This window comes from Arachis stenosperma, chromosome 1 (genome assembly GCF_014773155.1).
Source record: "Arachis stenosperma cultivar V10309 chromosome 1, arast.V10309.gnm1.PFL2, whole genome shotgun sequence".
Lineage (NCBI taxonomy): Eukaryota > Viridiplantae > Streptophyta > Magnoliopsida > Fabales > Fabaceae > Arachis > Arachis stenosperma.
Genome location: NC_080377.1, coordinates 117,947,763 through 117,960,831, shown reverse-complemented (window position 1 = coordinate 117,960,831; position 13,069 = coordinate 117,947,763). Strand labels below are relative to the sequence as shown.

Sequence of the window (13,069 nt, the reverse complement as noted above, 5' to 3'; positions counted from 1 at the left end):
TAAAAGAAGTCCACCAGGTTGGCAGCGAAGCTCCCAATCTCCCAACCATCTCATTTACTAAAGAAGATGGGCAAGGAGTCATTCCTGGACATGATGATCCAGTTATGATAACCATGATCCTTACCAATGCGCATCTTCACAGAATCTTGGTGGATCAGGAAAGCTCAGGCGACATCTTGTTCAAACTGGCATTTGATAAGCTGGGGCTAGATGAAAAGGAGCTAAGAGCTTATCCCGATACTCTGTATGGGCTGGGGGACACACCAATAAAACCACTAGGATTCATACCCCTACATACAACTTTTGGAAAAGGGACAAAATCCAAAACTCTGAGTATCGACTTCATAGTCGTCGATGTGGGTTCAGCCTACAATGCCCTAATAGGCAAAACTACCCTAAATTGACTCAGAGTCGTAGTGTTCACCCCCCACCTTTGCATGAAATTCCCAACACCAGAGGGAATAGCAACCATCAGGGGAGACCAGAGATTGGCAAGAAAATGCGACAATTAAAGCCTGAACCTGAGAGGAAAGGGTAAGGAGGTACGTATACACACAATTGAGCTCGGAGGGATCAGAGCTAAGGAAGAGTTGCGACCACAACCCGGGGAAAAAACTGAGGAGGTGCAGATCGGAGAAGAGGAAGGAAAAATCACCAACATAGGAGCCAGCCTGAAAGAATAGTTAAAACAGAATCTCATAAGACTCCTACAAGATAATTCCGATCTCTTTGTCTGGAAAGCCTCCGACATGCCAGGAATAGATCCCGAACTCATGTCGCACAAGCTATCAGTATACCCCGCATCACGACCTGTCCAACAAAGAAGACGGAAGCTCGGACCTGAACGGGCCCAAGTTGTGGAAGAGCAAGTACAAGCCCTACAAGAAGCCGACTTCATCAAATAGTTTAAATATTCGGCATGGCTGGCAAATGTGGTGCTGGTGAAAAAGCAAAATGGAAAGTGGAGGATGTGTGTCGATTACACCGACCTGAATAAGGCGTATCCTAAAGACCCATATTCACTGCTAAGCATTGATACCTTAGTAGACTCCAGCTCGGGATATCAATACTTATCATTTATGGATGCGTACTCGGGATATAACCAAATTCTGATATATAAATCGGATCAAGAAAAGACATCTTTCATCACGTTAAAAGCAAACTATTGCTATGTGGTCATGCCCTTTGGGCTGAAAAATGCTGGGGCCACATATCAAAGGCTGATGAACAAAATGTTTGCTCCTCACTTTGGGAATCTAATGGAAGTCTATGTAGACGACATGCTAGTAAAAACCAATGATGACACCGACCTCTTGGCTGACCTCTCGCAAGTTTTCACCACCATAAGCATGCATGGGATGAGACTAAATCCTGCAAAATGCACCTTCGCGGTGGAGACAGGAAAGTTTCTAGGATTTATGCTTACAAAAAGGTGAATCGAAGCCAATCCCGACAAGTGTAAAGCTGTCCTAGAAATGAAAATCCCGACTTGCTTAAGGGAGGTCCAGCAGCTGAACGGCCGACTTGCCGCCATCTCCAGGTTCTTGTCAGGATTAGCATTAAGATTCCTACCACTCTTCTCTCTACTAAGAAAAGGATGCCAGTTCGAATGGACTCCTGAGTGCAAAGAAACATTCCAGAAGTTCAAAAGGTTTTTAAGCTAACCTCCCATTCTGACCCGACCTGCCGTTGGGGAAGAAATCGTCCTATATTTGTCCGTAATAGAAAAAGTTGTAGCATTAGCTCTAATACGGGAAGACGAGGTCGGGTAGCATCCTGTATACTTCACCAGCAAAGTCCTACAAGGCCTTGAATTAAGGTATCAAAAACTTGAGAAGTTTGCGTATGCCTTAATAGTAGCCTCTCAAAGGCTACGACCTTATTTTCAAGCTCACACAATAAGGGTTCGAACGAACCAGCCCATGAAGTAAATCCTTTAGAAGACGGATATTACGGGTAGAATGGTTCATTGGGCAATAGAGCTATCCGAGTCCGACTTAAAGTATGAAGCTCGGACGGCGATCAAAGCTCAATGCCTCACCGACTTCATGGCCGAATATGCAGGAGATCAAGAGGAAGCATCCACTACATGGGAGCTATATGTGGATGGGTCCTCAAACAAAATCGAATGCAGTGCAGGAATAATACTAGTCAACCAAGAGGGAACACTAATAGAAATCTCCCTCAAATTTGAGTTCCCAGCTTCTAACAATCAGGCAGAATATGAAGACTTGATTGCAGGGTTAAAACTGGCGGAAGAAGTCGGCACAATGAAAGTAGTTGTGTTCAGCGACTCCCAGGTGGTGACCTCACAAATTAATGAGGAGTATCAGGCTAAAGACCCCAATATGAAGAGGTACTTGGACAAAACTTTGGAGTATCTCAGGCGTTTTGTAGAAACCGAGATCAAACATATAACTCGGGATCTCAATAGCAGGGCAGACGCCCTCTCCACAAGTATCAAGACAGGAGGGAATAATAGAAGCCTGATCAAAGAAACTCTCCAAGAACCCTCTGTCGCAAAAGCAAAGGTCAAGAAAGATGTCCTTGAAGTTTCTGGATTGGACCTCAGATGGATGAACCCCCTAATCGAATATATGAAGTTTGACATCCTACCCAAAAAGGAAAAAGAGGCCAAGAAAATACGAAGGGAAGCTCAAAACTACACTTTGGTGAAAAATATCCTCTATAAAAGGGGGATATCAACACCATTATTGAAGTGTGTCCCGACTTCAAAGACAGCGGAAGTACTTGAGAAGGTTCACAATGGTATCTACGGGAATTATCTCGGAGTAAGATCTTTGGCTAGGAAAAATCATTCGAACTGGCTCTATTGGCCGACCTTGCAGAAAGATGCCACCGAGTTCGTGAAAAGTACCAGCCATGCCAGATGCATACAAACTTCCACGTTGCTCCCCCCGAAGAGCTCATTAGTATAACTTCTCCATGGCCTTTTGTAAAATTGGGATTGGACCTGGTAGGACCCTTCCCCCAAGCACTTGGACAAGTAAAATATCTAATAGTGGGAGTAGACTACTTCACAAAGTGGATAGAAGCAGAACCATTAGCCAACATCACGGCCCAAAGAAGTCGAAAATTCCTCTACAAAAATATTATCACAAGGTATGGAGTACCCCACTCCATCACCACCGATAATGGCACTCAGTTCACCGATTCTACCTTTAGAAGCCTGGTAGCTAGCATGAAAATCAAGCATCAGTTCACCTCAATAGAGCACCCAGAAGTCAATGGGCAAGTCGAGGCAACTAACAAAGTCATACTGGCTGGGTTGAAGAAAAGGTTGCAAGACGTAAAGGGAGTCTGGGCTGAAGAACTCCCTCAGGTACTATGGGCTTATTGGACTACATCTCAGTCTGCCACAGGAAAAACACCCTTCCGACTTGATTATGGCATAGAAGCCATGATACCAGTTGAAATCAACGAGCAAAGTCCAAGGGTGAACTTCTACGACGAGGTTAGAAACATACAGGGACACAAAGAAGAACTCGAGCTACTCCCTGAAGTCCGAGAACAAGCCCAGATAAGAGAAGCAGCATTGAAACAGAGGATGACAAACAGATATAATAAGAAAGTCATTCAAAGGAGCTTCACTCCAGACGACTTGGTCTTGATCAGAAACGACATTGGAGTTAACAAGTTTGAGGAAGGAAAGCTTGCTGCTAATTGGAAAGGACCATACAATATTAGTGAGGTCTTAGGAAAAGGATATTATAAGGTGACCGACTTAAACGGCACCGAGCTACCCAGGTCGTGGCATGCTTGTAATATGAAAAGATACTATAGTTAAAAGCAAACTCCATTCCTAATGTACTCTTTTTCCGACTTCATGGTTTTTTCCCAAAGAAAGGGTTTTCCTAAAGGGGATTTTTAACGAGGCATCAAAGTGGAGGCTAAGGGGCAACAATTTTTAACCCCTTAGTAGCAAAAAGTACCTTCGCAAAATAAATAAAAATCTTTTTTTACATCTCTTTGTAAATTCCATTAAGATATTACTATTCTTTCTAAGAAACGCACCGAACTTAAGCTCGAAAAAACGTGAAAATCCCATGAACCGACCTAAAAGGTCGTCAGGATAAAACAACGAGGTACAAGTCGATGTAAAGAAGTTATAAAAGCAGATCATGATAAATTCAAAAATTTATCGATCTACAAATTGATAACACCGAGAAGAATAGAAATGTGTCACGAAAATAACCTACAAACAATTCAAATTTGAATGAATAAGGAATGTCAAAGAGATAAAAGAAAACGATCAAAGGCGAAAAACAGAAGCCGTGACGAGCCTCTGAAAATCCAAAAATAACTTAGGCGAAAACACAGCCTGCCCAGATAAGAGATTTTCTAGAAACAAAAAAGATCAAAAGGGTTATTTTTCATGAAAAGCCTAATATAGGAAGAATCAGAAAGCATGCGCACGCCAATTAATATAAAACCCCTTATCCAAAAAAGGGGGTAAAAACTAAAACGTACTTTTTTCTTAATGGCCATGAAAGGCCAGAAATTGTCAGGGACAAACCACTATCAACAAACAAAATACAAAATTGTTTAAAAATAAGGGACCCACAGGCTGAGCCCCAAATAGCCAAATTTCAAATAGAAGGAAGATCAGCACCACCAGAAGGACGATCAGCAGGGAGAGAAGTTGGAGCAGCAACAGGGAAAGACGGAACAGATTATTCAGGACCTTGAGAGGGAACCCCAAAAGAACTCGGGAGATCTCCATCTTGTTGCTCCTCACGAGGAGGAGACTCTACTATCCTCTGCCCCCGAGTCTTCAGGTCGGAGTCCGTCTCAAGTCGGGGAGGGGAGACAATAACCCCATCTATCACAACCTTGTTGGGGTCAAGAGGAGAAAGGTCCAAGTTAGGAGCAATAACTCCAACTTGTTCCTTAAAGACCCTCCAAGCCTCCTCTAAACCTTTAGCCTCTGAATCCTCCAGGTCTTGGAAAGCCTCCCGACATTCTGCTAGCTCCTTTTTCAAATCAAGGTTCTCCCCAAAGAGCCTGACGTAATTATGCTCCGCCTTCTCCTTAAAGCCCTCTGCGATAGCACACTGGCCCATTAACTTATTCTCCATCTCCTGAGGTCGAGCTCTCTCCTCCCTCAACTCGGCGACCTCCCCCTTCAGTCTTTTCTCTTCCTCTTGATAAAGGAATATCCTCCCCTCTAGTTCCTCCACCTTCTAGGTAGAACCCAAAGAACTAAGGGGAGTCTTCTCCAAAATATCAAGAAGTTTTGTACATACTCCGGCTGCACGAACACTCCCCTGAACTAAGAAATTAAGATGGTTTCGAAACGAAACATCATCCATATTAATCCAAGTATAAGGATAGATGTGATTCCAAACGAACTTGGGGCCATCAAAATTAGCTTCCCCAGAAAAAGAAGAGCTAGACTCTGAAGTCCTATGCTTCTTCTTCTCGGGTTCAGGGGAAGATCGGGGCGGAGGAGGAGGAAGAGAAGAAGCAGAAGAAGAGGATACCATAATGGGACCGGAGAAGGTCCCCAAGTTGTAAGGAGGATGAGGTGAAGGAGGAGGAGAAAGAGTGCCAGCACCCCTGGCAGCATCAACTCGGGTCCGAGACCTCTTCTTAGCATCCTGTACTTTCTGGTAGGAAGAGCTGGAACTTTTTTTCACCATCTCTGAAAAAGAAAGCAGAAAGTTAAATTACAAAGTCGAAAGACAGCAAGTCGGAATGCTACAAATCGAAAATCATCAAAACCAACAATAAAGCTACCTAATTGGGTTCGTACAAAACTCGAAGATCCCTGAAGAAACCTTTTTTGTATCCAAGTAGGGGGCTCTCCCCCAAACTTCTCGAAAAAATTCCATAACAGCCTCCTCAACCTCATCCAGGTCATCCAGACCATACTTATCCACAGGAGAGGCCTCTAACCAGTAAAGAGGAAAGCGGGGAGAAGAATTTTGATTCAGGAAAAAGGGGTGGTGACCCTCTACAGCTTGAATTTTGAAGAAAAAGTTTTTAAAGTCATGAAAAGATTCATCAAAAAGGTTGAAAACTTTCTGACCTTGAATGACCCGGAAAGAAATCCATTGTTGCTTATTATTTTGCCCACTGAAGGGCTTGGTCATATGAAAGAGATAGAAAAAATATCTTCAAAGACGTCGGAAAGTCCAGTTCTCGACTGACAAGCTGGTAAATTTTCATAAAACCCCAAGAATTGGGGTGGAGCTGAGTTGGAGCAACTCGACAGTGGTTCATAACCTCTATCTTAAAATCAGTAAAAGGCAGAAAAACCCCAAACGAGTAGAAAAGCTTTCATACATAAAAAAGAAATGAGGGTCAGCGTCAGCGTCAGCAGCCCTCCCAAAACAAACCCGGTCTTCAGGACCCGATGCAATCAACTCATATTTTGGCTCATCGTCATCAAAGCCACAGATCATGTGATGGGTATGAAGGTTGGTGATATAATCTGTATCTACTAATGGCCTCTCCCCAAAAACAGTGACGTCCACCCATAGGGAAAGGGACTCAATGGAAAACATCTTTTACAGTAGGAAAAAAGACAATAAAACCTACAAAGAAAAAATGGGGAAGGATCAATAACAGGATCCCTAAAAGGTCGAAGCAGTCTACTCAATAACACAAAGTCACTAGACCTACAGGCAGACTCACAGGAACTCTTCCGAAATGCAAAACAAAGCATATTAAAACCTCCTCTAAAATGTAGTACCAATATAAAAGAAAAAAAAGGAGAGGGAAGAACTAACCTTCGTTTACAAGAAGCAGAAAAAAATCAATCGCAGCAACAACCAAAGCACTCGAGGGAGGAAGGATAAAAGGTCTCTCTTTTAGTATGAGAAAGAAGTTTACTTTTTAGAAAGGAAACAAGGCAAGAAGAGGGAAAAGTATTTATAAATACGTTGGGGGCAAAACAGTAAAACGAGGCTATCATTAAAGATATGCGTCGTTACCAATGTAACTGCTCCCCACGTGTAAATACGAAACTCTTAACGGACGCAACTTTTGATTAGACGCGACTGTTGAAGATTTTTAAATCACGTCGGTTTTAAAATCATGTCGGTTCCCATTTCACGTCGGCTACAAGTCCGAGTTCAAATACTCGAATCCAACTCTTAAGCAAAATAGATAGGACTCGAGTAGGGGCACTGTTCATACCCTGAACCAATACTAAGGCCCAGGTCCGAATAAGATAAAAGGGCCCAATCCATAGATTGACTTCCTCGTGTAACCGACCTCCCCTAAAGAGGTCGGATTCGACACAGATTTCACTCCAAGAAAGTCGGAATCAAAGGTTAGCTGGCAGATAACCTTTATTCAAATAAGTAACTGCCCCTAAAATCTCTAAACCCACTTCTAGGAGCCATATCTCAACTTTCCTAAGATAAAGGGACGGTTATCCTCCTTAAAAGATGGAACTACTCTAACGGTGGTTATTGGTTCACCACTATAAATACACTGACACTCCCAGATATCTCTAAGTCCTAATACTCTCTAAACCTGCTTAATTCCTTGCTGACTTAGGTATCAAAGTGTCTTTGCAGATATTACCCCCCATTCCTCATACACACAAGTCGGACGGAGGCTCCCAGATGTAAACTTAGTCGGAGACTTCCTCCTTCAGATAATTAGATCAACCCAACGAGTCCAACCCACTAATCTCCAGTTATCCATCGTAATAGATAGTATCTCACCTAACTAATTTTGATAAATCGAGCTTAGCTAAAAGCTTTATATATATATATATATATATATATATAGAGTAGACTAATTCACCTTAATGATTCAGAGTAATTAAGGTCTAGTGGTCTTCAAGTATTGTGAATAGACCAAAAAAATTAACGGAGTTTATAATTACGTGATGGAAGGAGGATGGCTACCAGTCACTTTTCTTCTTTTATTTCATTTTATTTTTAAAGGTGCTTTTAGAGTTCATGGGCCTACAAACATCATTCTCATTATCATAGTCATCAAATACATCAATTCATGTAAAATCAAGTTCTTAAAGATAAAGTATTGAGGGGAAGCAGGAAGGCCTATTGCCTCGACAATTTTGACTTATATATACATGTAGTAGTATCCCATCGTAAAAGTTTTATGATATGATATATTTTATGTTACATATACATCATGTATAGTGGTATTTATTTTTTTTTCGACTATCATTTAAAAATATACTATTGGTCAATAATTTGTTATATATATGATAATATTTAAATTTTTAATATTTATTTAAGTAAATGAATGAATTAATCAAAATTGATTATACATCAGTCTATTATGATTTATAAGAATTAATTTTGTTACTCTTTATAGTATTAAATTAAAAGACCCTAGTTTTAGTGGGGGAAAACCAAAATCTTATACTAATATTTTTTTGATGAGGAGTACTAGAAGGTCACAAGATCTTATACTTTGTAGTCATTAATTAATTATCATTAATAATTTTAATAGTGTGAGATTATTATATCTAATTATAAGAAATTACTCATTTTTTTTACTAATTATATTCTGATCCTAGACTTTCTCTTAATTTAATATTGTCACTTTTTAGAATTAGTTTTTTAAATTCTTAAATTTTTATATTTTATATATTTTCATTTTTATTTAATTATACTAAGTATCCTCCCTTCTTTCCTTTATGTTTTTTCTTTGGGAGATGTATTTTCTTCTTTTAAGCAAAATACTTAACGCTAGTTTGGATAAATAATTTAACTAATTTTTTTTTAAAAAGAATTTAAAATATAATAATTTATATTAAAAATAGTTTATAAATAAATTATTTTGTGATTAGTTTTTTAGTCACAAAAATATTTATTTTAAAAAGAAAATAATAAAAAATTTCTATTATAAGAGGTCATTTTTTAACTTTCTTATAAACATTTTAAATAACATTTTAAAAAGTCACAAATTAATCTTAAAAATTATATTAATATCATAATTTTTCATATAAAAAAAATTATTTATCCACATATATAAATCATTGACACTAGTCACTTGCATTGAATTGACGGCAATCCCAATACGACATGCTTCTTTCATACGTACTACTACCAGTATATATCTGATGTAATGGGGTTGTGATTACTGATTATTAGTCACAATCTGTAATTGACGTGCACCAAGAACACAAATGGTCTCCTTCTCCTGATCAAGTGATTAAATAATCCATGAATTTTGAAAATCAAGATTATTGCAAATAATATTTCTCTTCTTAATTGTTTGTATCAATTTTCAAACACCTCTAAATTTGAGAAGTACGTTATTTTCCACAGCATCAAACTTTACTCTAACTACCAAAATAAATATTAATAATTATTTGTTTGTAACTTAGTAGATGCCAGCAATTTAGAGTACTATAGTACATAATCTTGTGAACCATGCATTTTGATTGAGAACAATATCTCCAAACAATATGTATAGCAATATAACCAATAATTTATTCTTAAAAAGGTCTCTCTCTTGGAAACAATTGAATGTTATGCAAGTAGTTCATGCGTTTTTTCTTTCTTTTCTTAAAGTTTCTCTCAATTTAGCAAAGTAAAGACTAATTTGTTATGAATTGAATTTTCATTCAAAACTTTTGCTGTTAGCCTGTTAGTTAACAAGTAATTATATGTACAAAGCAGCATTCAAAATTCTAAACACTTGTGTAATGAACTAGCAATTGAACTAAATTAAGTTAGTTTTCTTTCGTTTGTTATTAGGCTCTTTTGGTGAATGGGATTGTTAGGAAGACCAAAAGAGAGGAACATATACATTTTAGTCTTTCTAAATTAAATTCAAGAATGAAATTGAATTTCATGTAAGAGGGCAGGAACCATAAAAAGCACTGTGAAAAAAGAGACATTACTTTGTGTTGTTAATAATTGAATGGGCATATATATAAACTTGTTGTGTGCTAGTTTTCCCACTAACAACAACACCAACATGTGAAAAAGTTTCAGAAAATCTTGTACACATTCAGACTGCATGTTAGAGCGCAGAGAAAAGTAGAGTATTAATTAAACGGCACTTCACTTGCTTTGCTGCATAAAATCACAAGCTAAAACTATTATGCTGTCAGAAGTGGCATTGCATAACATCATGATGAGAGCATCACAAACTATACCATTAATGCGAGCTCAAGATTTTAATTAATTAATTATGATGAGTGTACTCTTTATTAATTTCAGGTTAAATATATGAATATTGACTAGCAGTGTGGCTGCACATACATACACCAATATTGCACTTAGCCTCTGCTGGGACCTTGTGTTGCACCATTTTTGTTTTACCAAACTTCATTCCTCCTCCTCTCTAGAAAGTAGTACTGTCTCAGATTTCAACCATATAGATGATAACTTGTGACAAATTAAAGTTTTACACATACACAGTACAAAAAAGAAAACACAAATAAAAGCAAGAACATTAAAATTGCAGTAGAGCTATGTAGTCATGAATATGGTAACCTATGTAACCTGAAATCCAGCCTCTCATTATTTACCTTGTAAAGAAAAAGTGGCAGTGGTACATCAACAACTTGGATCGATCTTTTAAGCATGATTCTTGCTTCCCCCACTTACATCCTCCTATCTAGCCCCTTCAATTCTCTCTACCGCCACATTATATTATTGTTCATCATTCATAATCAGAAAAATCCAGAATTTTTCTTGTTCATCATAAGTTTCAAAGCCTTAATGACAAGTCAAGTTGGCTAATATCTTCCTGATGAACATTTTCAGAAGTAGTAGTAGTAGTGTAACCACGGGACCAAGAAGCAGCCACACCTAATTGTTTTGAACCGCCGTAGCTGAAGCTATTGTTATCTCTTCTTCCTCCAGCACCATGGACATGGTTCTCAAGAACACCAAAAGCATGATGTGAAGAAGTAGTAGTAGAATTGATGAAGTTTGATCTGTGATCTTGCATGGATGAAGTGATCTCCCTGGTCTTCTTGGCCAGCGTCCTTTCGAGCTTGTGAGCGTTCTGGTGTCCTCCCAAGGCCTGAGAGCTGTAGAACTTTCTTTGGCAGTAGTTGCATGAGAATACCCTTGCCTCTGTCAAATTATTATAATTATTACCACCACCACCACTAAGAGGTGAAGATGAAGAAGTTGAAGAAGAAGAAGGCTCAAGAAGAAGGTCAAGGTTGATTGAATTCTCATCTGCAGTAGGTAAGTGATGATGATGATGATGACTCAGGTGAAGAGAAGTGTTTGGATGGAAATTATTCATGGTACAATAATAGAAATTAAAAGAAAGAGATGAGAGAAAATTAAAAGAAGATGTACTGAGTGGTTCAAAGTGTAAGTGTGTGTGTGTATGTATGTACTATATATATATATAAAGGTAGCTATATATATATATATATATATATATATATATATATATATATATATATATATAACTAGGTATTCATAAAATTAATAAAGGGTTTGATCACTGCTACTGTTGGTTGCAGAGAGAAACAGTAGTAGTAGTATATTAGAGTGAAAAAAGAGGATGGTGTTGAGGGACATATATCTGCAACATCAGTGGAGAATCAAAGACCTTGTCGCCTTCATTAATGGGCAGAGTTAGGACCCTTTGTCGGTCGATCACCAATATAATATATAAGAGTAGATGATGAATGATCATTAATTAATCAACTTGGTTTATATATATTTTGTATTGTAATTGTAATAGTTTCTGTTTTTTTTTTATTTGGAGAGAATAATAGTATATGTGAAGATTTTCAATCCAAGCGTCTAAGTCATGAGACAATATAGTATGTTGTCCTAATTAACCAGTGTTGTTTTGTTTGTGGCCCGTATGAACAAGAAGGTTGATGAGGCTTATTAATCATCATGGAGTGTTCCCATCAAATTTCCAATTTTGGAATTGCAAAGTGACCGTGATAACCCACCTTGACTAGACTAAATTATGCACATGATTGGAGACCATTTTGTTTACAATATACTTATGGTACGTTTCATCATCCATCTGGCCATACGACATTGGACCATATCAATTAGTAATCCCACTTTAATCAATCAACTAGTTTAATTTTATTCCACTTAACTAATATGGATCGATATTAATCAATTAAATAAAAATTACATACACCAAATCTTATAGTGCTTGTTGACAATGAATAATACTATGGTTTGAATAACCAATTTTTTTTTCTTAAATGAACTAATTAACACACCAAGATGTTGTCCTTTGCTCAGTCTCTTTTGATTTACGACATAAACGTCATAAACATCTACATCTTTGTATCCATGTATGTACTGTTCATATAATAAGTACTTAATCATCTTTGTGTGATGGTTTAATTTTTATTTAACCAATGATATATAACGTGCATTTTTCGTTTAATGTACGCAGCATAATATGGAAAAGTCTATCAGCCAGCAACTTTATTAAATTTTGGTCAGCATATAATCAGTAAAAAAAAGTGAGCTATTAGATGAAATCTCACACCAATTTCACACCATTAAAATTATCATTAATGACTATTTAATGATTATAAATCACAAAAATTACTTACTCCTTAGCACTCCTCGCATAATATATATAGAGATTTAAGTAATATTTTTTTCAAATATTTTTCAAGTTTTGTAGGGTAGATATCTCAATTTCGCTTCCGTTCCAGTTTATTTGTAGGGGTAAATCTCCGATAATCTCTTTATCGCAGATAATTCTTGCAAGTATATGCAAGTGTGGTATTTTTTCATCTCTATTGTTATTTTTTATCCCGACAAGTTAAGAGTTAATTCGTCACAAATTAGAATTTCATTTAAGAATTTGTAATTGATCAATAAATTATTACATGTACAAAAAATTTAAACTTCTAATAATTATTTAAATAGATTAATAAACTAGTTACTAGTCCAAGCTAAGCGGGTTAATGTACCTAATGTACCCAACATATATATGGAACATATGATTATTCGATCGCATTTACTTATACATATGACTTGAATATGCTAAAAGAGTTTTGTTAGATAGATAATGGGAGTGCGAACAACGTGAACAATTGGCTGCACTTTAGATCCACAAAACAAAAAACATTCTAGTCAATGATGGATCCAGAAAT

General features: G+C 37.4%; 1 protein-coding gene across 1 annotated transcript; it reads right to left on the bottom strand.

Annotated features, from left to right (window-relative positions):
* Nucleotides 1-10,674: 10,674 nt before the first annotated feature.
* On the bottom strand, nt 10,675-11,223 carry LOC130984873 (zinc finger protein 2). The gene is made up of 2 exons (XM_057907611.1): nt 11,082-11,223; nt 10,675-11,045 (listed from the first exon to the last, which is right to left on the bottom strand). The coding sequence occupies exons 1-2, from the start codon at nt 11,221-11,223 to the stop codon at nt 10,675-10,677; spliced, it is 513 nt and encodes a 170-aa protein (XP_057763594.1).
* Nucleotides 11,224-13,069: the final 1,846 nt, after the last annotated feature.